The 26,336-nt window shown below is 49.3% G+C and overlaps 1 protein-coding gene across 4 annotated transcripts in view; it reads right to left on the reverse strand.

Annotated features, from left to right (window-relative positions):
- Nucleotides 1–1,434: 1,434 nt before the first annotated feature.
- FHL2 (four and a half LIM domains 2) overlaps nt 1,435–26,336 on the reverse strand; it is a 65,621-nt gene continuing 40,719 nt past the window's right edge. For 3 of the 4 annotated variants that reach the window (XM_060609924.3, XM_060609940.3, XM_060609954.2), the window contains 5 exons: nt 23,565–23,744; nt 15,270–15,444; nt 9,684–9,853; nt 6,599–6,785; nt 1,435–2,053 (listed from right to left, as the gene is read on the reverse strand). In XM_060609924.3, the coding sequence (XP_060465907.1) occupies nt 1,902–2,053; nt 6,599–6,785; nt 9,684–9,853; nt 15,270–15,444; nt 23,565–23,723 (843 nt within the window). In that variant the 5' untranslated portion in view covers nt 23,724–23,744 and the 3' untranslated portion in view covers nt 1,435–1,901. Of the gene's footprint in view, nt 2,054–6,598; nt 6,786–9,683; nt 9,854–15,269; nt 15,445–23,564; nt 23,745–23,853; nt 24,029–26,336 lie in introns of those variants that run through there. The other variant, XM_060609932.3, reaches the window with a different exon arrangement.

The raw sequence follows: 26,336 nt of genomic DNA on the forward strand, positions 1-26,336 counted from the left end.
TCCCATGAAGTAGGAGGAGGCAAAACGACTCGCAAGTCGTGGAGTCCTCAGATGGCCTGTCTCAGACATTTCTCACATGCACTGGCACTCAGGTTAAGAGACTGACTTCACACACGCTCAGCATCGGTGGGACTTGATTTCCACCAGAGTTTTCTGTTGCATGGCCTATCGTTTTATGGTAAACTAAGGACACAAATCACTAGTGTTACCATTCTGTAAAGAGAAATACACATTGCCGTGTCTCATAAACTGGCTCAGTGCTTTCCGGTCGTATACCATGCTTTCACAGATGGTTTTACAGACTAATGCCAAACTAGGAGCTCACATCTTTATAGCCACGATTCTCTCTCTCTCCTTTCCCCCCTTTCAGAAACACTGAAGGCTTCCAAAGCATGCCCTAAATTGCTAGGGTACTGGGAATACCCAGATGAACAAGAGGTCATCTCTGGCCTCAAGGTGCTTGTATCCTTTTGAAATCCTTCACTTTATGAACGAGAAGGCAAGTCAAGGTAGGATATGGACCCATGGCATTGGGAAAGAGCTCTGTTAAGAAAAGTGACCCCAATGGGGCACGTGGGTGGCTCAGTCGGTTAAGTGGCCGACTCTTGAATTTCAGCTCAGGTCATGATCTCACAACTCGTGAGTTCGAGCCCCGCATCGGCCTCTGTGCTCGCAGTGCAGAGCCTGCTTGGGATTCTCTCTCCTCCTCTCTCTGCCCCTCCCCTGCCCTCTCTCTGTCTCAAAAATAAATAAAAATGTTAAAAAAATTTAAAAAGAAAGAAAGAAAGGAAGGAAGAAAGAAAGAAGAAGAAAGAAAGAAAAAGAAAGAAAGAAAAGAAAAAAGAAAGAAAAACCCCAGTGGGCACCTGGGTGGCTCAGTCAGTTAAGTGTCTGATTCTTGATTTCAGCCCAGGCCATGATCTCACTGTTTGTGAGTTTAAGCCCCTCCTCTGGCTCTGTGTTGACAGTGTGGAGCCTGCTTGGGATTCTCGTTCTCTCCCTCTCCCTCTCTCTCTGCCCCTCATGCTCACTCTCTTTCAAAAGTAAACAAACTTGAAAAGAGTCCCTCCCTTTACTGCTTACATCCTCTCTCTCTTTCTCTAAAAAGAAAAAGTGCCACCCCCCCCCCCCCCCCCCCCGCCTTCACTGTCATTAGTTCATTTTCTGCTGCTCATATTCTGGAGTTTATGCTGCTGCATCCAATGCAGAGCAAGAGAATTTGGGAGAGAGGCACAAAGAGAAGGTAGCAAGAGAGAGGCTGTGCTGCTGACTGAAGGCCTTCTTTGCACTGAAAGGTGTGATGTAATTTCAGTGAACGCTGACCCAGCCCGTCTGAACGTGCACTTCATACAGCGATCAGCGGAACATACGATAAAGCGTTTTATACCGCGGTGCTCAGAACTTCAGTGTTTAATCATTGTTTCACACGCTGTGTGGCCATTTTGTTCTGGATAACTTTATTGTAAGCTGTATAATCTTGCTTTAGGGCTTACATGACAGGAAGTTACATACTTGTAAATACCTACTCTGCATTATCTCGTGTGGTTTGGGAAACTCGAGTTCGTGACATGTTAATTGCACTTAAAAATTAAATATGCAGTGAAAGAAAGATACATTTACAAAGCTGTCATTCGAAAGGATTTTTGCACTTGGATTTGCCTTGCTTGATTACAAAACTCCAAAACCAGCTACCCACCGAGGGTTTACACAGGGGTTTCCTCCTTCCCTGGGACTGAACTAGTACAAAGGATTAAAGGGTTTAAACAAATGTGGATATCACTGAGAAAAGCACAAGAGGAGAGTCTCAACGCGGCCGGTGGAGACCAGACACAATACTGCCTGGCTGAGAAGGAGAGCGTACATAAATCCGTGAGTGTCGCCAGCAGTCAGCGGTGTGGACTTCAGATGTCTTTCCCACAGTCCGGGCACAGGATGTCGTCTCTTTCTGTGAGGAAGCCTCGCCCCACCAGGGAGAGGGAGCACTTCTTGCAGTTAAAACAGTCGTTGTGCCACTGTCGCTCCTCAAAGGAGATGTACTTTGTGCCACCCAGTCCTGTGAACAGACAAGAAAGAACACCGGGGGCGGGGGGTGGGGGGAGGACATTGCTAGTCAGAAGCAGGCTCCTGGCCCTGCAGGAGGAATTCTGGTTTGCTCCTGTCTCAAAGCTGGATTGTGCAGTCCGGGGAGTGGGGAGTGCGAGTTCTAACGACTGGGTGCCGGGGGTCCATGTGGGAATCAGACACCCCGCACAGCCTTGAGGGGTTCACAAACCTCAGCAGGAGCAGGTACATAAACTGGCTCCAGATCTGTGTGATCAGTGCTATACTTACGAAGAGCCCACTGTGTGTGTGTGTGTGTGTGTGTGTGTGTGTGTGTTTGTCCCATCGGAAGGAAATTCCAGGAGACCGGTCGCTGATTTCTCTTGTTCCTTCGCTGGGTGCCTCCTGCCTGGAGCTCAAATAGTTTGTGATTTGATGAATGAAGTGCTGAAGGGTGGGGAGAGAAGGGGCATAGGCTAATTTTCTCTGGAATGGCCAGGAAAGGCCTCACAAAAGAAACGGTATGTGGTATGTGGGTGTGGACATTTCTTGCGGTGGGAATGTCAGGAGATAAGCTACGGCAGCATGAACTTCGGTGTGAGAGGTGGAAAGTGGGCTGCTAAGGTGGGTGGGGGCACATTATGATGTGTGGGCAGTAAGCCATCTGATACTTTAAGCAAGAAAAGTGGTAAGTCAGTTCGGCGCTTGACTCTTGTTTGAGGACTACTTCTTATCAAATGTTTAAGGTACACTGGCCACCTATTAAAATACGGTCGCTCTGTGCTGTCACTGAGCCACCTGGAATAAAATGGAATGAAATACACAGGGTCATTCACAGTTGTGATCGAGGGGCACCTGGGTGCCTCGGTCAGTTAAGCATCCGACTCCTGGTTTTTGCTCAGGTCATGATCTCACAGTTCGTGAGTTCAACCCCCACGTTGGGTTCTGTGCTGATAGTGCGGAGCCTGCTTGAGATTCTCTCTCTCTCCCTCTGCTTCTGCCTCTCTCTTTCTCTCTCTCAAAATAAATAAACTTAAAAAAAAAAGTTTGTGATTGATTCTGGTGAAATCTGGATCATGAATTCCAATTACAAAGAATTCTTTGTAGAAATAGTTGTTCAATCTACCCCAATAAAAAAGAAAGTAACCACACTGACTGCTCCATTTATAATGGCTTGAAGTCCATTATAATAAAATAGAGAGCATGAGAAGTCTGTAATTCACTCAACAGCTAGTTCCTTTTGTAACTTAATTGGCTAGGTTGCCTTGGGGCATTAAGTCCTGGGGGAGACTTATGAGCTAATCCCCCTCAGCTAATTAGACACCAGTTCTGTGCTCCTTCTAATGCCTCTCTAGCCCTGCGGAGGGTGGGGTATGCACTAGGAAAGCTTTTTGACTCTTTTCCTGAACACCCCATAGCTTTAAAAGCAGAGGTATACTGGGGGTGCCTGGGTGGCTCAGTGGGCTGAGCGTACGACTTCGGCTTGGGTCATGATCTCGTGGTTTGTGGGTTCTAGCCCCGCGTCGGGCTCTGTGCTGATGGCTCGCAGCCTGGAGCCTGCTTCGGATTCTGTGTCTCCCTCTCTCTCTCTGCCCCTCCCCTGCTCACGCTCTGTCTCTCCCTCTCAAAAATAAAATAAAAAAAATTAAAAGCAGAGGTATCCTGAATATGCAATGTTACTAAAACGCTGATTGCCTTTACTAATACTAGATCTGTAAGGGGGCTGTGGTCGCAGAGTGCATGCCCTGGCCCTGCGGCAGAACCAAGCCAGTGATTTAGGCCCAAGGGTCTCAAACTTTGCTGCAGATCTGAATCACCCGGGAAGCTTTTCAAAATCCTACCACCTTTCATAGCCCCTACCAATTAAATCATAACCCAGGCAGCAGTAACTGTTTAAGCTTCCCAGGCGTTTCACATATGCACCCATGTTTAAAAACCAGAGGCTCAGGCAACCCTTTAACTTGATTCAGGGGCGGGGGCTGCAGAACAGTTAGAAGGTACATGTGTTTCTTCTTGGCACTGAGCGAACTGAAGAGGATGAAGAAGGATGTTAGCGTAGGAGCTATGCTGGGTGCTGTCCCAGGTGGATTAGAAACTCCACGGTTGCCTTGAAATGCCAATCAATGGGGCAGGTCACAGAAATGAGAGCCAAAAGCAGCCCAAGGAGGACGAATCCTTCTAAAGGCAAGAGGTACATACGTCAACTCTCATTATTTGAGGTTTGCGGCCAATGGCACCATGGCTCCGGCCTGAAGGAAGCTCATCTAACACGTGTTGTTTTCTCCATATGAGAGCCTTCCCGCACTCAGGAACACAGCACATCTGCATTGCCCCCTGGGGGCTATTTTAAGCAGCGAAATTGCCAACAAAAAGCACCAAAATGCTAACGACATGGCACTAAACAGACCACGACATGGCACTAAACAGGTCATGGTTATAGTATGCTAGTCGAAAACAAGGCAGAGCGTCAACCTCGTTCCGCCTCCATTGGGGGTGCATGTGACGTGGTGTTGATTTGGGACTTTCAAACAAAGGTCAGTGAATTTGCAGATTTGGACTCAGAGTAACGAGGACTGTGCGCATGTGTGGATTTAGCATCACTGCACATAGGATGTGCAGTGATTTATTTGCAAAAATCATTTAGATTTTGCTGACAAGAAAAAGTGCTGAGTAAGGATCTATTAAAAACCGAATCTAAATGCACAATCTCCTGCAAATGGGGATTCGGCTAAAAGTACATTTCAGCTGCAACTTCAAAGTTCCTCCGTAGGTTCCAGAACATTACTCTCTGCACTTCAGAGAAGCAACGCTCCTCACTGTTTTCCTAGTGGTGTTTCTGTTTTTCAGTGCTACCAGGGGAATAACGACACATATCTGATACTTTCTATTTCAAAGCGCTTTTAGCTAGATTATATTGCTTCATGAAGCCTAATTTTATTGTTTTAAAATTTTTGTTAACATTTATTTATTTTTAAGAGACAGAGAGAGACAGAGCATGAGCAGGGTTGGGGCAGAGAGAGAGGGAGACACAGAATCTGAAGCAGGCTCCAGGGTCTGAGCTGTCAGCACAGAGCCCGATGTGGGGCTGGAACTCACGAACTGTGAGATCATGACCTGAGCTGAAGTCAGATGCCCAACCAACTGAGCCACCCAGGGGCCCCATATGAAGCCTAATTTTATAAACATTTACTTCCACAGATGTTACTGTAAAAACAGTATTCAAGATTAATCTGTTGGATTAATCAAAAGACTGCTTTTCTTCTCTCTACATGATTCTAAGGGGGCAATCTGGTATATATGGCTGGAATCGAATTAACAGAAAAATTTAAATGTTGGACTTCTTTTCTTTACATTTTAATTTCATATGGAAATACGAGCTCTGGATTACGCATCAAGGATTATTTTAGTGACCTGGGGCTTTCTACATCGGGTGAGCTGGCTGAGTTAGATGCACTCAGTTCTAGGGCCGCTTGGGTGGCTCAGTCGGTTAAGCATCCCACTCTTGGCTTCAGCTCAGGTCATGATCTTGCAGTTTCGTAAGTTCGAGCCCCGTGTCAGGCTCTGCGCTGGCAGTGTGGGATTCGCTCTCTAGCCCTCTCTCTCTGCCCCTTCCCCACTCAGGTTCTCTCTCTCAAATAAATAAACGTAAAAAAAAAAAAAAAAAAAAGGTGCATTTAGATGCACTCAGTTCCAGACCCCAGGAAAAAGAAAGTCACGGACAAGCACACAGGAGTTGTGAAATCTGTCTGTGTGATTACACTGCAAAGCTACACAGGGACGCCATTTGGCCACGCAGCTATATTTACATTACACGTGTCTGCCATCTGCCACTGACAGGGATCAGCCAGTCACCCGAATGTAGCAGAGCTGGGAATCCCAGGTCACGGAACTTTTCCTCTGTCAGTCTGGAATTTTCACGGTTCCCTCCGGCCCAGTCACTGATTCGTGTGGTGATGCGTGGTGAACATTTACAGGACTTGAGTCTGACCAGCCATCTGTCCTCCATGCTCCATTTCCCGGCACGTCTAACCGTTTAGTACAATGCCAGCCAGACTTTGGGCTCTTGCTCTGCGGGAGCCTTTGGGGGCTAAGGGAGAACCGCCTCGAACACTGCCCTCTGCCCTCGTGAAGCTATGCCCTGGTGGTAGACAAGTCCCTCGAAGATGCCAGGGAGCACCTTTAGAAACACAGGGAGCGGCTCGCCTGGAAATGCCAGTTTCGTTGTGCCTCCCCGGGTGCCATAGACTCACAGACTGCTATGTGGAGATAACCCAACCAAAAGCAGAAATAACAAACCTCTTGAGAACAGGCCGTATGGGTTTCAGTGATCAGGTGAGCTAGAGGGGCAGCGTCCCCTGCCGAAGTGGCCCCAGTGTAACGAGGACAGGAAAGCAAGAGAGGCAGAAAGTGTCGGCCTATTCAGAACCTCAGCGAGGCCCGGAGTCTTGGTAGGTAAACATATTCGGGGGCCAAAGTCCGGTATCTTGTCCATCCCTGGGATGGCTGAGTGAGGGAGAGCAGGTGGCCGTGCGTGAGTGGGGGCCTGGGGGACACTCACCGCTGATGGGGTTGGTGCAGCCGGCGCACTTCTTGGCGTACAAGTCACAGAAGCAGCTCAGGCAGTAGGCGAACTCATCCCGGGACGTGAAGCGCTGCCCCGACAGCGGCTTCTTGCAGGCCGTGCACACAAAGCATTCCCGGTGCCAGGGCTGTTCCCGGTACGTGACGCCTCCCGTGGTGATAGGCTGCAGGAGGCAGGAGGCAGAGGCTCAGGTTCCCGAGGCCGCACGGCCTCCGGGGCATGCGACGTCCCCATCCAGAGCACGACCGGTGTTGGCTAAAGGTCACCCAGAAACGGCTCCCCTGACTTGACAGTCGCTCTGGACTCCCCCTCTGTATACTCTCAGTGCAGTGCTGCGGATCCCAGCCGTGACCTCAGCCCCTCGGGATGCTGGGGCATCTGAAGGTACAGGTGCCACAAGGCAGCTCCGCGTGGCCGCTGTGCAAGGGGCTGTGCTGGGGAGGGGTGCGGCCAGGGGCGGCCTCAAGGAGACTCAGATGTGAACGCTCACCCCTCCCCTCACCAGCCCTGTGCCCGCGGGCAGGTCATGTGCGAAGCTCCCCGTGCCTCCATCTGGGTGCTAAACTTGCAAACACCACTTACAACGCGGTTCCTAGTGGTGGAAGACGGGAGAGGCCTGGACACCGTGGGCCCGGTGCCCACCGAGGCTGCAGTCAGGGGCGGCCCCCTGGACAGAGCGGGGGGACAATGCGCCCAGGGCCTACCTTCTCACCCCGTCCTGCCGCTAAGAATGCAGTGAGAAGCCACATGTGATAGAACTGGTCATCAACACCTCAACTTTACTCAGTGTTTTTCTTTTCATGTTGTTGCTTTTCGTATTTATTTCAACAGTGGACGAGGGACGGGCGGGTCTCAGCTCCACAGAACCATGGAGAATGGAGTGGAGACACCTGCCCTTGGCAGGTTCATGCATCTTGTTTCCGTAACGTGGCCCCATCATCCACTGCCGCCTCTCGTCCTTACAGTCAGGACAGTCTTGTCCTCGAGCAGCGGGTTTGAACTGCGCGGGTCCACATCTACGTGGATCTCTTTCGATCAACACGGTATGGTACTGTCAATGTATTTTCCCTTAGAATTTTCTGAATAACATGGTCTTTGCTCTAGCTTACTTTCTTGTAATAACATAGTATACGATCCATAAAACATACAACATATGTGTTAATCGAGGATTTAGGTCATCAGTAAGGCTTCTGGTCAACCTCAGGCTATTAGTAGGTAAGTTTTTGGGGAGTCAAAAGTTTTATGTGGATTTTCAACTTGCACAGGGGGGTTGGTACCCCTAATCCCTGTGTTGTTCAAGGCTCAACTGTATAAAGACCTTGAAATAATACAGATATCATTTTCATTTTACAGATGAACAAAACTGAGACCTGGAGAAATTAAGCCACTTGCCTGAGAATTCATAGCTAAAGACAAAGCAGGTGCCAGTGTTTAGGACTCCCTTTATCATATCTTTTCATTAAACTATAAAGCATTACTGATCTTCCTATAAATTTCACCACTAGGGGGCACCTGGGTGGCTCAGTCAGTTAAGAGTCTGACTTTGGCTAAGGTCATGATCTCACGGTTTGTGGATTCGAGCCCCACATAGGGCTCTGTGCTGACAGCTCAGAGCCTGGAGCCTACTTTGGATTCTGTGTCTCCCTCTCTCTCTGTCCCTCTCCCACTCGCGCTCTGTCTCTCTCTCTCAAGAATAAATAAATATTAAAAAAATTTTTTTTTTTTTAATTTCATCGTTGGAACAGGACTTATGCAAAGTATACTCTGTTGCAAGGTATCTATGTGAATGCAGAAAGCATGTGTGTATGTAAGAGGTTTGCTCAGGATGAAACACACATCCTTCTCCTCTCTGCGTCTGGACTCCGGGTCCCATGCCCCCACCCCACATCCCCACGCGGCTAGCTCTGACATGCTCAGCACAGGGTCACTCTCTCAGAGCACCCTTCCCTCAACACCAGCCTGGCTCCCACCCCTCAGGTTAGCTCACGTCCTCCCAGTACACACTCTGTTAAACTCTGTTCTCCTCCAAAGCCCGCTTGGCAGTAAGTACTCAAATATTTGCCGCTGGACTGCATCTCCCCGCCACCGGGCCCTGGTAGCCTTGGGTGCCTACTTCACTACAGGAGTGATGGATGTTTCTGGCATGAATGCTGTCATGTGTCCTGATGAACACACACAGGGCCGTGCTGCCCAGAGGATGTGTTACCATCACTTCTGCAACCAAACGCGGCGATGAAGGTTGGGAGGAAAAGAGGGGAAGAAAAGCAAATCACATGAACTTTCCTTCGCTCTTGGTGGGAAAGAGCAAACCAAACAAAAAAGGGAGAGAGCAGAGAAGAAGCTTCCTGAAATAAACACGGGAATGAGAGTTCCAGCTAAGGAGGAAGGAATAAACAGTAGATAAATAGTATAACCAGAAGAGCGGAAATCGGGAGACGTGGAATTTAAAGTGGTAATAAAAACAAACAAAAAAAAACAAACCAGGACAGAAATAAGACCTTAGGAAATGAGAAAGAAAGGCTGAAAGGGAGTTAGAAAAGTGCCCTTTGAAAAGTGCCGCAGGCGGAGACCAGGCTGGGCCCCCAAAGGCCCAACAGCAGAGTTGGTAAAGGGGCCGGAGCCAAAGAGGGTCTGCAAGCGCTCGGGGCACAACTTTCCTCCGTTTCTCACATCCCTCCCTCCCTCCCACTAGGGTTATTAGCAGCTGGTTTCTTGTCTACTGGTGGAAAGCGAGCATATCAGGACAGCTCTGGGACAGTAAGTTTTCCTCCCCTTTAACATGAAGCCATAAACGGGGGCAAATCTTGGACAATGCTGTCGGAGGGAGGCGACCAGGATTTTTCTCTCAGGTCACAGGGGCACTCATGTCCTTGAAAGAAGGACCGGGACGGGGGTCCGTCCAGCGGGTAAAATGCACATGCGCTCGTGAGGATTTTGCAAGACTCTTGTGCCATTCCAGTCTTACAGGTGTCTGTCTGTCCGGGGAGGGAGGACTCCCAGCCAGGGGCCATGGAGGCAGACCGAATGGAGCGCGCAAGGTCCAAGGGAGCATGACAGATACCTTTTTACACTGAACACACTGCAAGGCATACTGTTTCTCGTAGCAGGGCACGCAGAAGTTCTGGTTGTCCTTAGGGATGAAGCTCTTGGTGCCAATTGGTTGCTGGCAGCGATGGCAGATGAAGCAGGTCTCGTGCCAGCTGCTGTCCTTGTACTCCATCTTGCGGGTACCTGTCATGAGAGTCCAGAAGAAGCAGCAAAGAGCAGAGTTGACAACATGACCGGCTCGGAGCCCCTATGATCTGCATTGAGAACCTGCCACCATCTGGCTTTGGGGCTGTAGGAAGTCACTTCAGCTCTCAGAGGCTCGCCTCTTAAGTGGGAATGTTTTGGAGAGGGCGGGGACTTTGTCTTTTGGTTCACTGCCATACACCCCACTTCTAGAAAAGTCTCTGTGCATACTTGGGATTTATTTGTCCAGCAGGGTGGTTATGAACATTAACTGGAACAAGTATTTGTCTCTGTCTCTCAGCACTGCATAATAGAAAGAGAAATCTGGCATAGCTCAGACCAATCCCAGATGGAGTGAGATTCCCAGAGCCCGGGGGCCCGTGAACGAACACCCTTCGGCTCTCCAACGGGATGGAAATTGGTGGGGTGTAAATGAACCTAGAATCTCAAGCCTGATTCAGTGAGGAGCCTCCACGTCGCTCACTTTATGTGACCTGCTGTGTAAATAAACCAAGCTGTGATGTGTCATAGCGGTTTTATGCACTGCACTGAGCACTATCATTAAAAGCCAAACCTAACACTCATACGTTCCATTTCGCGATTTTCTGATCTTATCTTGTGACATCCCATTTCCTTTCGAATGGCTGTTATCATTTGATAGGTTTACGTGATTTCTTCGAGTAGATTAAGAAGTCTAGAGAACGGAAATGCTGTTTGGTTCACCCCCCTGCCACACCACCAAGCTGGATTCATAGCCAATGTTCGGTATTTGTTGACTGATGTTTCCCCATACTTTTCCCAGAAAATAAAAGGGCGTGTGTTTACAGAAAGAGATGATTCAAGACAGATTGTATGCAAGAGCCCTTTGCATGCAGCAGAAGGTAAGTTTTGGGGGGACAGGAGGGTAGGGGGTGAAAAACAAGAAAAGGGCTCCAAGTATCGGAGCTAGCACCCGGGGCCAGTGCGCTACGTAGGGCCTGCGCGCACAGTCTCAGCCACCCCCATTTAACAATTGAAGGTTTACTGGAGCACAGCCACACCCATTCATTTATTTCAATTGTCTACGGATGCTTCATCCTACAATGGCAGAAAGGAGCTGTGACAAAGTGTGGGCTTCAAGGCCCCAAGTATTTGATTCATTCTGGTAACCTGTTGGCCAACCCATGGGCTCACTGAAAGTTTGCAGTTGTAGAAGGAAGGGCGCATAAGTTGCACTTCAACGTGGGATCAGAGCATGGCGGGGGCGCGGGGTGGTTAGGCTGGGAGCAGGACTGCCAGCTTTGAACCAGGATGGCCTCATGCTGGCATCAGGCAGGCAGCGTAACTCGGGCATCTAGAAACTCGACTTTAGCCTAAGTCCAAAGATAATATGGGCGAGATGACAGGCTAAGGGTTTGTGTTTTGGTTGCTTCCAAGGTTGACAAAGAGATGTCCGTATCTCCAGGAATTAGGATATATGCAGAAAACCGTTGCAAGATTATTTTATTAGATGTCATTTTTGGGTCACTGTCTCAGCTTCCTGTACTTCCCAGACAGGACATTTGGGCACTAACTCCCACAGAGTATATAAAATATTCAGGGTAAGTATAGGCGCTGGAAGGTGGGGATGTGTGTGAGGGAATTCATGGAGGGGTACATAATGATCTTCAAAGCTATGGAACCCAATCACAGGGTGATGACCGCTGAAACAAGGAAAATTACATTCAGTGACTGAATTTCAGGTAAAAATAGAAGAATTATGATATAAATCTGGAATGATTTTCCTTATCTCCAGGGGCTTATTTTTCCACGTATATTTTTGCCACTTGCTCTTTTTTTTAAATGTTTTTTAAAAATGTTTTTAAGTTTTGAGAGAGAGAGAGAGCGAGCGTGTGTGTAAGCTGGAGAGGAGCAGAGTGCTGTCAGCACAGAGCCCAATAGGAGGCTCGAACCCACGAACTGAGAGACCATGGCCTGAGCCAAAGCCAGACGCTCAGCCGACTGACCCACTCAAGTGCCCCTGCCACTTGCTCCTTTAATCTCTGACCTTCCCTCTGGTTAAACAGCTAAAATACCAAAGGATTTTTATCAATGAATACATGGCAGTCAGATGATCACTAAAGACCACAAGGAAGACCGTGTAAGTGCATTCTCGGCGTGTTCCAGAATAACTGTCTTATATCAACACCGGCCTCAGGGAATTGTCTTGTCTCTAGCCGGGAAGCTGGTGGGCACTCGAGGCCCAATTGGGACGGTGGGTGCGCATCTGAGAGGTACCAATTATTTACTGCAGTCACACCTGCATAGCTTGTTGTACAACATGGCCAGCAGGTGGCAGCAAACTTCCTTCTTTCTAACAATGCCCAGGTTCTCCGGCAGATGCCAAGTACACGGTCTTGGTCTTGACCAAGGGGTGTTTGTTTGTTGTTGTTGTTGTTTTCCTGATTCAAATAAACAAGTGAGGAGCCAGAAACGTGGTGAAGGGTTGGCAACAGTTGAGATGCCGCTCAGAGGATTCTGCAGAATCCTCTGCGAACAGAGGCTCGCTGTGGTTTGTGACAGACTCTAGTTTCCTGACTACTTTGGGAAGTTAACTTTTGTCAGGGTTGTGGCCAGTGGGCGGGTTTGTCAGTTAGTACCTGCCTCTTGTTCTGTGTATCTAAGGTCGTTGCAAAAGCTACGCTGATGATCTGTACTCCTAGTCATCTTGATTTGGTAGCCCTTTAAAAAATGGAACCAAAGCAAGGAAGGTCGTGCTATGATCTAGCGCTTTTCTTCTGTTTCTTTTCCCTTTCCTTTTCTTTTTTCTTTCTTTTCTCTTTCCTTTCCTTTTCCTTTCTTTTCTTTATCTCCTTTTCCCTCTCCCTCCCCTCCCCCCTTCCCTTACCACTCCCCCCCTCCCCCACCACCTTTCCACCAAGCTTTTTCCAGACACTCTGACTTTGGTGCTGAGTCCACTTCCTCTGCCAGAAGTGCCCTTTTCTGACTTCTCCAGGGGTGAAACTCAGCTCATCCTTCAAGAGTACTCACATGCGACATCCCCGGGGCCCCTTCCTGACTCCTCTGCTCTGGGTCCACCATAGCGGGTAGGAGCCAGGCTTCTCTAGTGAAGTCTCCGTGAGGGGCAATGATCAGTGGAAAGTCAAAGCCAGCAAACAGTCAACCAAACCTGTCGGTTTCTAGGTTTTCCCTGAGAACCGATGGTTCAGGGAAGGAGTGCCGAAGTGAGGGGGAAGCCGGGACAGACATACGGTGGTGGCATAAAACAGTATCTGCAGGGCTGGTTTTGAATTTAAAGTGCAGGCGGGGGCGGGGAGACCAAGGCTCCCCCAGCTCCAAGTGGCTAAGGCCACACAGCTACTGTGCAGCAAAGCAAAGACCCTCAGGCCTGCTAGAGCTTGGACTAAACCTAGTTGATTTGGACATGATCCCAACACGTCTGTTTTGCTCTCCTTCTGGGGAGGCTGTGAGCACCTCCGTTCTGTGAAGGTTCATCCTGTGTGTCCTCTGTGACTCTACCTTCTGAATTAACCACGATTGCCAAAGCGGAAGGAAGTCAGTGATCGTCCATACCCGTGACCTCAGGTCAGCTCTGCTGTACGTGGGCTTTGGTTTTCATTCCATGGCCCCCACGTTGGGCCCTTGCCCCACAGCTGCAGCATGGACGCATCTCTGTAAGAGGCCTTGCTCTGGGGGTTTTGTTCCTTGTAAGAACATGGAGTTAGTTATCTTGGAGATGTATTAGCCAGAGAAATGTAGTAGGCAGGAGAAACCATCTCGTGCCCTCGCCTTTTATTTCTTATCCAATATATCTTCCTAAAATTATACTTCCTGCCCATCAGTCTCCGGCTCAAAACTCTTCAGTATCTCTTCACTGCCACAAACAAAGCAAACCAAAAATAAAAAGAAAACTCTGGGGCATGGCAAGCAGTTTTCTGCTAAAGAGTCAAGAGTCTGGCTCTAAATGACCTCGGGAACCCTAATTCCCATTACATGTCAGCAGGAATCCAGCTGCTGTGTGAAATACTGTGACTCAGCAGGCTACCCGGGGCTTTAAAACTTACAGGCACCTGGGTGGCTCAGTCGGTTAAGTGTCTGACTTCAGCTCAGGTCATGATCTCACGGTTTGTGGGTTTGAGCCCCACGTTGGGCTCTGTGCTGACAGCTCAGAGCCTGGAGCCTGTTTCAGATTCTGTCTCTGGCTCTCTCTGCCCCTCCCCTGCTTATGCTCCGTCTTTCTGTCTCTAAAATAAATAAACACTAAAAAAATTTGTATTTAAATTAACGTCAACCTCCTGATGCAACCAGCCCGAAACTCTCAAGCTCCATTCGTTTTGCACGTCTTATCTGGCGTTCATGAATACAGAGGGTTTTAAAAATCACTTTGAAGGGGACTTGGTGCTTTCTTCTATTTATTACGGTCTGGACCTCAACTCCTTCAAAACTGCACCTGAAAGTTTCACATATTTGACGTCCCTCTAAAAAACCTCAACTAACAAACCAAACCTCAAGTTCTTAAGTGATTGTTGTTGAAATGAATCGAGCTTATAAATACGAACCATAAAATACTTCAGGCATCACAACAGTTGATAAATTACGAAAATTCCCATTGTATTCAACTGTACACTTCAGGGGCGCCTCGGTGGCTCAGTCAGTTAAGTGTCCAACTTCGGCTCAGGTCACGATCTCACGGTTCGTGGGTTCAAAGCCCCGCGTCAGGCTCTGTGCTGACAGCTCAGAGCCTGGAGCCTGCTTCGGATTCTGTGTCTCCTTCTCTCTTTGCCTCTCCCCTCCTTGTGCTCTCTCAGAAAAATATTTTTAAAAATTGTATACTTCAATTTAGTCTTTTGTGGTTTTTTAAATTATTTATTTATTTATTTATTTATTTATTACTATTACTTTAATGTTTATTTATTTTCAAGAGAGACAGAAAGCAGAGTGTGAGCAGGGGAGGGGCAGAGAGAGGCAGAGAGAGGGAGACACAGAATCCGAAGCAGGCTCCAGGCTCTGAGCTGTCAGCACAGAGCCTGACAATGGGGCTCGAACTCACAAACCGCGTGTTCACTCAGTTTTTTAAAAATGAAAGACCCACAAAACAAAACAGACCAACTTGCCCCAAGAAACTTCCCCCAAGGGACACAGTCCCACCTCCCCCATCACAGACAAGCCACCTCACTACTCCTCTGACACCCGACCCAGCTGGGGTCAAGTCTGGGTCTGTTGAAAACGAATGTCTGTGTGTGTAGGACACAAAGTCCAGGAGGACAGGGGGCTCACTGCTTTGCGAGCACCCGGCCCCCGGCCCAGCGCCTGGTGCACAGCGGGGCACCATACCCATTGCTGCAATGACCAGATTCGGACAAATTCAGCCAGTGGAAGGGCAGAAAAGGGCATGCCTGCTCTGAGGCATGGCGAAGGAGGAGGGCGTGCTCCTGACCTGGCATGATGGTCTCCTTGCATTCCTGGCACTTGGACGAGTACTGGTGGGAGTAGCAGTCCATGCAGAGCAGCTGGTCCTCCTTGGCAGCGAAGGGCTTGTCCACCAGCGAGCTCTTGCACCGCGAGCAGTGGAAACAGGCCTCGTGCCAGTGTCGGTCCTTGTAGGACAAGTCCTGCAGACCCAGAGCATGAGACAGTGAGAGGGCCAGAGCGGCCACGGCTGCTCTGCCTGACCCATGGCACGGGGCAGTCGTGCAAATCCTGGGGGCAGACGGGGGCTGAAGCCTGTGGGCGTTCCTGGATCGTGACCCTGCTGGTGAAATGAGGAAGGCTGGGCTTTCAGAGCAACTATTTAGATGTGTGTGTGTGAAAGAGATGCTTCCCCAAAACAAATGGATTCCCCCTCAGTATTGTCTGTAAGAAAGTGAAACACAAAACATACGACTCGTCACTGCTTCTCACTGACAACTGGTGAGAGAAACAGAGTGCAGCCCTCAGCTCTGAGGGAGCCCAGCAAAACCAAGTGTGACAGCAGGGTCACTGGGACACCTGGCTGGACAGAGAAGCCTGGATGTAGGGAACTTCAGAAAGACAGCCACGAGGACAGGGCTCTGGTGTCACTTGGTGGGAAGCAGGTTGGGAGAGAGTTCTGGAACAGGTGGCACGGGCTGAGTGTGGACGACCCACGGACAGCAGGGAGGTGGGCACAGGGGGTCGGAGAAGGACTTCTGGGCAGAGACAGAGCATGAGCACAGCTGAGGTGTGAGTGAGAGGGGTCCTTGGCTGGAGGGACAGCCCAGGGCACCAGGCAGGAAGGTTCAAATCCAGGTCGGGACAGGAGGGCCCTTTAATGTCTGCACAGAAGTTAAGATTACCCTGAAGGCAGTGGAGGGGGCATGAGCTGTTTAAACAGGGGAGTGAAAGGCTAAGACGATGTGGGACATGTGGTGGGGGACGTACGGGGGGACAGGAAGGGGACCTCACAGAAGGCACCGCAGAGAATCAGGCCGGCTGAGGCTGTGCACGAGAGTGGGGCACACAGTCGGGAACAGACGGCAGGGGTTATTAAGAAAGCAGAATCCACGCTTTCTAGCAAAGGCTGAAAAGGAGAAATGACTCCAGGAGAGAACATCGTGTGGTCTCTGTGCTGCTCCTGACCTCACCTGAGGAATCCTAAGTAATCTCATACTTTTTTTTTTTTTTAAGCTTGTATTCATTTATTTGAGAGAGACAAAGACAGCATGCATTGGGGAGGGGCACAGAGAGGGAGAGAGAGAATCCCAAGCAGGTTCTGAGCTGTCGGCACAGAGCCCGATGTGGGGCTCGAACGCACGATAGCGAGATCACGACCTGAGCCAAAGTCGGATGCTCAACCGACTGAGCCACCCAGACGCTGAAAGAGTTGGGAGGTTTTAAATCATGCTATCATTGTGATAATGCTACAGAATACATGCATTTAACTTTTTTTGTTGTCGTCATGGAAAACAGTGTGGGCATAAAGAATTGAAAGCAGGAACTTGTAGACATGCGTGCATCCAAAGCAGCATTGTCCACAGTCACCCAAAAGGTGGGAGAAACCCAAGTGTCCATCAACAGATCAGCGGCTAAGAAGAATGTGGTACATGCATACGATGGAATATTATCCAGCCTCAAAAAGGAAGGAGACTTTGACACAAGCTATCACGTGGAGGAACCCTGAGGACATTACGCTCAGTGAAATAAGCCAGGCGCGAAAGGACAAGTCCTGTACGACTCCACTGAGACGAGGTACCTAGGAGTCAAATGCGCAGAACAGAAAGTAGAGCGGCGGCTGCCAGGGGCTGGGGGAGGAGGGACGGGGAGTTAGTGTTTCACGGGGACAGAGTTTCGGTTTTGCAGGATGAAGAGCCTCAGAGGCTGGCTGCACAACAACGTGAAGCCTCGTGGCACTTACTGAACTGCATGCTTCAACAGGGCGAAGCTGGCCTATTTTATGCTAGGTGTATTTTACCACAGTTAGAGCGATCGGTTTGGACTATTCCGTAGCAGGTGGCAAAGCCTTTTCAGATGTTAGGTGGGTGCCCCCTGTGCAGGCCAGTCACCTCAGAAAGGACTGCCGTCGTGGAAAAGCTGGAAGCGTTTTCCGTGCTCCGTGAATCACCCACCGCCTGGCTGAGAAGAGAAGCCCCGGGGAGGTCTCGAGGGCAGAAGGGAGGCCTGCTTCCCGGAAGGTGGCCCAGTGGGGCTGGGGGCTGCCCTGCCCAGGGCATCCACGGCATACACACAGCGCCTACACAGCTCATTAGTGCAATGAAAAGGAAAGGAAACATGGGTTCAAGGAAACTTGCCTTTGGGGACCGATCTTCAAACACACTGAGGGAGGGACCTCTATGGGTGACACTGCGAGAGCAAAGCCACCAGATGTCACCACGGTCCCCAGCCCGCTTAGCGAGTACCCAGATGGGAGGAAAGAGCAGCGGAGTGGTCATCGTGCACGGACAGTCGTGGGAAAAGCTGCTTTAAATGTGCTTGGGGCTCCGAAGCACCGCAGAAGCCCAGTTTTTCTACGGTTAACCTGAAAACACACGTGCAACATGATAGCTACGCGTTGGCAGATGTTAGGCACTAGGAAGTGTTCCTCCACGTTTGGGGTACCGTCCACGTGACTTTAGCAGACTTACGCATCAGTGCATCAGTGCAAGACTTCCTGACCTTCCAAAGCCCAGCTCCCAACCTTTCACACCTCTGCACCCTGGCCCATGCCGCGCCTTGCCTCACAAGGCCCTGCCCCTCCTCTCCAACTGGGAGAACCCTGTTCCCTATAAAGCCCAGCTCAACACGCCACCTGCTCTGAGCTGCCCCGGCCCAAGGCAAGCCATGCGCCACCCCAGCTAACATGCCTGTGTCGACATCTTCTTCAAACTCCTGCATGGAAACCCTTATCTAAGTCATTAGGCTATCAGGTTTCCCTGTAATTCTCTTTCCTGGGCTCTTGGCTTGTGTTCTCTTTGGAAGTCTGAGTTAAGCTAATAAATTCATGTCACAGCTTCCTCTTGGACTCACTTCTTAAGAAAGCCCACAATACATAGGACGCGAGGAAAGACTTTATGGCAAGAGGAAGGTAACTGAACACTGCCAGCTTTGCCTTCCGAGGGCACGGTGAGGCTTCTGGCCAAGACAAATTTCTCCTCTCGGTGTGGGGTAGGAGTTTAGGCACAGGAGTCCCTGGAGCTGAGAGCTGGGCCAGAAAATACCACCAGAAGTACAAGAGGCTATTATAATGGGCCACAACCCTGTGCCTGGACCTGAGCTTCATGTCGTGTTCTAAATCCTTCTCTCAAAGCTTTGGTACCTGGAGGCCCTTCTCATTTCTTGCGTTCACAGCTCCAAAGAGATGGTGAGTTTTCATTCTTAGGACTGAGCTCGTCCATCTAGCTTAATCCTGCTATGTATCTTAAGTACACCACGTGGTCCCCAAAGGACACCGTTTAGATGCTGGAGGCACAAGGTTAAGAAATATAGACTCACTGACTGACGTTCAAGAAGCTCAAAATGTCCTAGAAATATGCTGGTTTTAAAGTCCTCTAGAGAGAGAAGGACAAGGAAAGAAAGACCGGAAGAAGGAAAGAAAGAATCTTTTACACGTCCCAGGAAAAATACCATGGCTAACCTTGTGCTCACAGAAATGTCATCGATTGCAGTAATGTGTTGATAAACAATGTGAGATTAGGACCCAACACTTCCTCTCAGATTTTATATTTTTCCATTTCAGAAACATTCCCGATATGGGAAGTGCTGCTCGCGTGACGCCGAACGTGCCTTGTTGAGATGCCAGCTGAGCCAGGGGGACGACCAGGTGGCCAAGAGGGGCCCTCGTCCCCTCGGCTGACTGGAAGTGACCCTGGGCAGCAGGGGCTGGCGCCACCCCTCCACCACGTTCCACCTGTGCCGGGACCGGTTCAGATGAAGATCTCCCAAAGCCACCGCTCCTCAAATCCACCAGGTTTCATGTGGTAAGTGGGTGCTCACAATCCTTCACACTCTACACTTTGCAAAGGCATTCTATGCTTTGAGACTGTCGGGGCATCCTGTTTCCGACTGGATGTGCCTTCCAACACTTAAGAACAAAAGTCCTGAAGAACGGATGATGGCAGAAAGGACAGCACGCGATCTACGTGGCCCTATATCAGGTGTCCCAACCAGGGTAACTAAATTCCCGTGACAGTCGCCAGGCCGGCAGCCCCGTCTTCAGACGTGGAAACAGAGCCCCGTGGGCGGCATAACTTACCCACGTCTCAGCAAGTCTGGCTCGAGACCCACCCTGGTGGGGGCCGACTCACTGCCAAATGTCCTGTGCCTTTGGTGGTGTGCCTTGCAGGTGCCCCTTTGGTTTTCCAGGGCCCCGTGTTACCCACATGGCTAGCCTCATTCCCGCGTCTAGTGATCCTGCGTAGTGAGTGGATCGGCACTCACTTCCCCTTAGAGACAGAGTTTTCTCTTACAGGAGGATGTCTAAACAAATAGACATATTTTCAGTGCCCATTACAAACCCTGTGAACAAATTACATGGAAACTCTAAAAAGATGATTCACTCACTAAGCACTTAAAAGTCACCTCAACAAATAAAAAATAGTGCCGGGTGGGGGAGTTGGACTGTGAGGACGTGTCTGGAACGTGTCTGGAATGGTAGCCTTTCCCATGACGGCCCAGAAAGGTGGGCAGGAGAGGCCTGCGTCCTCCTCCAGGGCAGGACAGGTGTTTCCACTGTAATCTCATGCCTCCTACACCAGCCAGGGTCAGGAGCCCTCTAAAAGTGTACCAGAGACATCTAGATCTCACTGGAGGGGTAAGAGCCTCTGTCTCCCCCTTCAGTCCCCTGACTGCTTTCTATCAAAGGATCCCAGCGATTTTCTGTTCCTTAAGAACTTTCTAGATGTTTGCTGAGAAACTTACAGTTTGGTGGGTGGACTTGGGCCTGATTATCAGTTTGATGTTTCCCACTTAATTACTAGGAAGCTTAAAGTGTGCTCTAGAAACACACCGAGCCAGGCATACGGCCCGGAGTTTGTTCGCTGCTTTGTTAAGTGCACGGTACTAGCAGCCATCTCTGAAGTCAGGGGCCCTGCCTACGTTGTCCTTCGTTTCTTGAGTTTTTGAAGCCCAGAGCATAAGTGGACCCATCCCAAACTATCTGTAATCAGGCTAAGACATTTTTTGCTAGTAACCACAGATGTCCAAGAAGACATTTTTTGCTAGTAACCACAGATGTCCAAGAAAAATTTCAGGAACAGGGTCATTTAGAGGATCACGACATTTTATTTGCATTGCCTGTTCTCAACTATTCCACTGGCCGTGAAGTGAATGGTTTTTACCTTTTGCGAGCACATCTCCTCGGAGTAACTAAGCAGAAATAACAAGTACAACTGAGTAACCATGCCGAAGTGTTTTCACACGTATGTGAGCTGACTATGAAACCTGGCGCTGTGGTCTCATCTATGTCATATAAAAGTCACTCAGTACCCACAAAATGAGCCTAAGTCCCATTGGTGTGCCAATATCTGAAATCTGTACCCCCACGCGTGTCCTTCAAAGGAGGTAGGCGGGGCTCGTGGTGCCCCTGCTCTTTTAAGAAAAGAGAATGGTCACCAGGTCTGTCGGCTCAATTGCTCGATCAAGCCTGCCAAGATTTTTGGCTTTACTCCCTCAAATAACAGGAATGTTTTTCCTATCATTGCTTCCTCCACAAAGTCAACTACATAATTCCTTCTGAAAGTCAAGCAAACCATTCCAAATATTCAGGAGCCCCAAACGGCCAAGGCAAACTTTGGGAAAGAATCTCTTTTTCTTCCAAAATGTAGAAAAACCACATGGCTCAACTCCACGTGTAGTAAACCATGAATCTGGGTTGAAAAGTTCAGCGTGATTAACTCCTGGCTTTGCAGCAGTCTTGTTGATTTTGGCCCCATGTGGGGGATTCTTGTTTATTTGCTCATCAAGTATGTGCCGAAGGGTAGCCAGTTGGAAGGGTCTTTCCATTCAATCGTATTGGGAAAAAATGGGAAGTGCCCTTAGTTTCTCCTTTAGCCGCCAGTCAAGGGTGACTAGTCCCAAACATCCAAAACATTTCCTCTAAACTACGGTTGTTCTTTGTCAGAAGAATGGCTGAACCTCTCACCTACTGAAGCCTCTTCCAGGTTACATTTTTATAAGAGAATCATTTTTGTCTTCTGCCTCTCGGTTCTTCCTCAGACCAGACATTTTTAGTGATGTTTCTATAACGGAGATGGAGCAAGAGAGAGAGAGCGAAGCTTCCAAGGGTGGTGTGGAAGAAACGTGTTGCAGAAAGAATAGGGAAGTAGTCAGATGGAGTTTATAAGACCATCAGCTGCTCTTTGGAGTGCTGAGACTTCGTATCCACAGACCGCAGTAACCCCATGAAACTGGCACCTGTTTCATCGGCGATTCATAAAGGGCAAGATGGGCACAGAGGGGGCAAGTAATCAGCCCAAGCTCACACAGTTAGCGAGCCACAGAGTGAGGATGGGGACAGGGCCGTTTGGTGTCTGAGCTTTGATGCTTGGCCCAGTAAATAGAGGAACAGGGACTAAGAGCCCTCTAAGAACCCACTAGGGACTGTGAGACCTACATCAGTCGACATTAGAGACAGGACGGTGTCTAGCCTTTGGGACTAGCAAGATCAGCCACTTTTCTCTGCTCGCAGCAGCCCCGCCTCTCTGCACGTTCGGAAGTTTACACAGGACTACTGCTGAGTTTGGTTTCTTTCACTCTTGGCAGGCCTTGCCTGTTCTGTAGCCAAAAGATACATGGCTGTGGCCTGGTTTCAGGTGGCCCAGGCTGCCCACTGGGCCCGCTCGGGGCGAAGGCTTCGCTCCATACACGATGGAAGTTATTCACCAACTGTCACCAAATACCCAGCAACAGAAAGTGACGGTACAGCGCTCTGCTTCCTGCCTTTCCTACGAATGATGTAATCAAGGGAAGAAATGTAAGGAACAGGGGCACCTTGGCGGGGGGTGGTCTGTTAAGCAGCCGACTCTCGATTTCGGCTCAGGTCACGATCTCGCGGTTCGTGGTTTCGAGCCCCGAGTCAAGCCCCGCACCGGGCTCCGTGCTGATGGTGCACAGCCTGCTTGGGATTCTCTCTCCCCCTCTCTTTCTGTCCCTCCCCCACTCGTGCTCACGTGCTCTCTCTTTCTCAAAATAAAGAAATAAAAACTTAAAACAAAAGAAACATATGAAACACGGACTGTGTTAGAACCGTCCAGCTGCAGACACAGCCTAATCTAATGAGGCAGCAGCTACGTATCGATATTCATGACCATGGAGGAGAGTGCCAAATTCCCTAAAGCGTATAAGGGAAGAGAGCAGAATAGAGACACCAAAATGCCATGAATTGCTTTAAAGTCCATGAAGCTGGGAATTCCTTTGGAGCTGCCCCAAGGGACCCCATTTTGTACCAATTCTGTGACTCTCAGGATGACAGTCACTTAAAGTCTTGTCAAGTCCGTTTTGGCCACCGTTTAGCAGGTGAAGATATCAGAGGTCTTAGAGACACGGGTGGACCTCCAGGGGTGTTTCTGGGTGGTCCAGGTTGGACTAAAGATATGCTGAGAAGCACTGGCTAGGGTTCTGGACACTCAATCCCACGCAATCAGCACAAAAGACCGGTAACCTCTGTTGAACCTGCTTTCCCATCCACAGTGGGAAAGCTGGTGATTCCTTAGGCGTGAGCTTTTTCCCTTGAGAAAGAAGCGGTACAAATCCTGCTCTTCTCCCACTAGGAAGAAAAGAGCCCCTAATGTTCCAATGAATGTAGTGCTTTATGTGCCCATTTATCTGGGAATCAGCTCCAATTCACTCATGTGCACATGCATTCATCAAATATTTACTGAGCAGCACCGACTGCTTCTGAGTCAGCACGGGACAAACATGAGTAAGAGAGAGCTGCTTTCCAGACAGTGACAGTGCTGGGAGGTGGGGGGAGGGGGGTGGTTAGATCAGGACACCACCAGCCAGAATGTAAGAGCTCAGGACCCTCAGCATAAATGTCCCGGAAACGCACCAACCAGTGCTATGGAATTAGGAGTGGGCACAGACCAGCCAGAGGGAGGAGGCTCAGAGAGGCTTCTTGGAGGGGACAAGCCCATCAGAGGGGGCTCAAGAGACGGAATTTCAATCAGCCCCATGGGTCCGGGCTCCAGCACAAACCACACAGAGAGGCCCGTGGTTTCGGGGGAGCACAGAGGGATCCAGGAGTGCTCGGCGCTGCCCGGGGCAGGGGGAGCAGGGGTACCTTGCAGTCACAGCCGATGGGCTTCCCACACTCCTCGCAAGTGCTGGCGTAGAGAGCCTCAAAGCACCCAATGCAGTAGGGGCTCTCCTCCCTCAGGATGTACTTCTTGCCAAAGAGAGATTCTTCACAGTGGTGGCAGTCAAAGCGCTCCGTCATCATGATGCCCGGCTTTTCAACGACCTATCAGAAAGAGAAAATACAGGTTCCTGTGAGCACACTCCTGATGCCTTTCTGCTGTCATCTTTAGCCAAGGGATGGGATCCCCTCCGGGCAAAGAACTAGAACTCACCCTTTCAAAGGTTGGAATTTTCAGTAATACTTAAAAAAAAAAAAAATTAGTTTGGGGGCCGTTTTGTTGCTTGAACGCATTTCACTGCCTTAAACATCCCCTCTCTCGTTGACCGTGTCACAAAAAGCTTTGTCAATTTTGGACACAGAGCTCTCATCCGGGCAGGGCTGGGTCTATGCTTCAAACGTGTGACGCAGCCTCACATCTTCCCTTTCTCCCTGCCCCCAAAATAGAAAGGCCGAGATAGAAACAATATGTTCATTTCTATAAAAAGATTTTCCATGAGCTCCCCTTTATCATGCATAAATTTGAAGAGTAAGAAACCAGTGCCCAGAGGGAGGGGCCTCAGGAGTTGGTAAACCTGAGAGGCCAAAAGAGCATTACCCTTGACCTTGAAAAGACATTGGGAAGCAAAACCTGCCCTTGTACTAGAGAAACTGCCATACGTCCCTGGGGACGAGTCACTTCTTCCCTATGAAAAGATAACCCTTTCGAGACCCAGGTAATCCAGACAGCAGGATAAAGGGGAAGGCTGGCTTCCAAGAACAGAGATTATCACACAGTGGGAAATGCAGTGACTGCGGTCAATGGCTTTCCAGGCAACACCTCGCGCCTTTCAGAGAGGAACAAGAATGCATCTCTGTGCCAGTCACTCTGCATTTTTTCCAGGGTGAGCATAGAGTGTGCACAGGCAGAAGGGGACGAGGAGGGGAGGAGGACGGCAGGACGAGCTTCTCAGCTCACCTCATGTGCTGTTCCCCTACAAACATGTTAGAGCTGCTCCCCAAAACAAGCCACTATGGGTGTACTTGGGACGAGACGTGCCTCTGGGGCGTTAACAACACAGACTCGGTCTTCTTCAGTATTTTCTCAAGTGGCAATATGTAATTTGCTCAGTGTGCACAGTTTACAAATTGTTTTTTTAAAATTTTTTTTTTCAACGTTTTTTATTTATTTTTGGGACAGAGAGAGACAGAGCATGAACGGGGTTGGGGCAGAGAGAGAGGGAGACACAGAATCGGAAACAGGCTCCAGGCTCCGAGCCATCAGCCCAGAGCCCGATGCGGGGCTCGAACTCACGGACCGCGAGATCATGACCTGGCTGAAGTCGGATGCTTAACCGACTGCGCCACCCAGGCGCCCCACAGTTTACAAATTGTTAAACAGGTAGACTGACAACTGTAACTCTGAGCCATGTTTCGCAAACTCTAATTACACTGGGATCGATGTCCAGGGCTTTCAAACCATCTTAAGAGTGAAATTCGGGAATAATAGCCTGTAGTGCAAAAAAAAAATATCGCTGCCTGGTTTATGATCACGGCAAATTTGATAGCGTTTATTAATTTTGTGCTCTTGTATGTCCAAGGTCCTGACAACAATAAGCAAAGAACTAAACCTCCTTCAAGCACCCGTACTTGGTTATTTCTGTGTTTATAGAACAATGTTTTTCCAAGAGCGTTAAACGCGCAGCTGGACACATGTGGCAGGATTCAGCCTTCTAAACGGCTCTTCCCGGAGTTAAAGAAAACATTGTCTGGATATTCTCGTGATAACATTACAATACGAAGCTCTTGCGCACTTGAATTAGTCTTCTGAAACCCAATGTATAAATATCCTTTGTGCTCAGGCCATCTCGGGTTGCGGCAGCTATGTTGGCTGAAGATTCAATGCTTTCCTGTAATTCCTTAGTTATTGGCTCTTGAAAGTGGCAATTGTTTATATCATCATAATTGGGAGCTGTGTTTCCAACATTTATATTTTTCCAATAAACATTGCCGTGTACCTGCGGAACCAGAGGCGGCCTGCCTATTCTTCTCACAAAAATGTAAGAGTAAGGATTTGAGAGCTTGAAATAAGAATAATGAAAGGAGACAGAATGATAAACTGTAGAATTTTAAAAGCTGGAAACACATCTCGAGAGGATCTACAACAACGGCCTCATTTTACGGATGGAGGAAACCAGGGCCCAGGAATATTAATGAGAAAAGAGGATTCACATGAGCTTTCCCAAAAAGTTAGAAAGTTAGAGAAAAGCCATCCAAGTTAGAAAACAACAAACTCCCAGTCTAAATCAAAAAGTGGTTCCACGTGGGTTCGGACAAAGCACAGATGGTGCGAGGGAAAGGATGCAGACAGCAGCACCAGCCGCTTCTCCAGAGACCTTTCCTATGTTCTTGAGCCAGTGAAGGGGGTGAATTTCCTTCAAGGTAATGATCATGATGCTGTTCAGGTACCTGCCACATGTGCTTTCTACCTCCTCCAGTTCCACGGGCCTGGGACAGAAATCATCTATGGGAGTAAACTCTAAGAACTGGTAGGGCTCCCCATCTGCTCAAAGTATGACAGAGGCTCTCCAGAGACAGATGTCATTGGCACTGACACCTACTCCCATCAGGACTAGAGTGGTAGCGACCACCTGCTCAGAGGGTCCAAATGGGATTCTCATGATGGTGGATCTCCCTCCCACCTTGTTCCTTATCTTC

This window comes from Panthera onca, chromosome A3 (assembly GCF_046562875.1).
Source record: "Panthera onca isolate mPanOnc1 chromosome A3, mPanOnc1 haplotype 2, whole genome shotgun sequence".
Lineage (NCBI taxonomy): Eukaryota > Metazoa > Chordata > Mammalia > Carnivora > Felidae > Panthera > Panthera onca.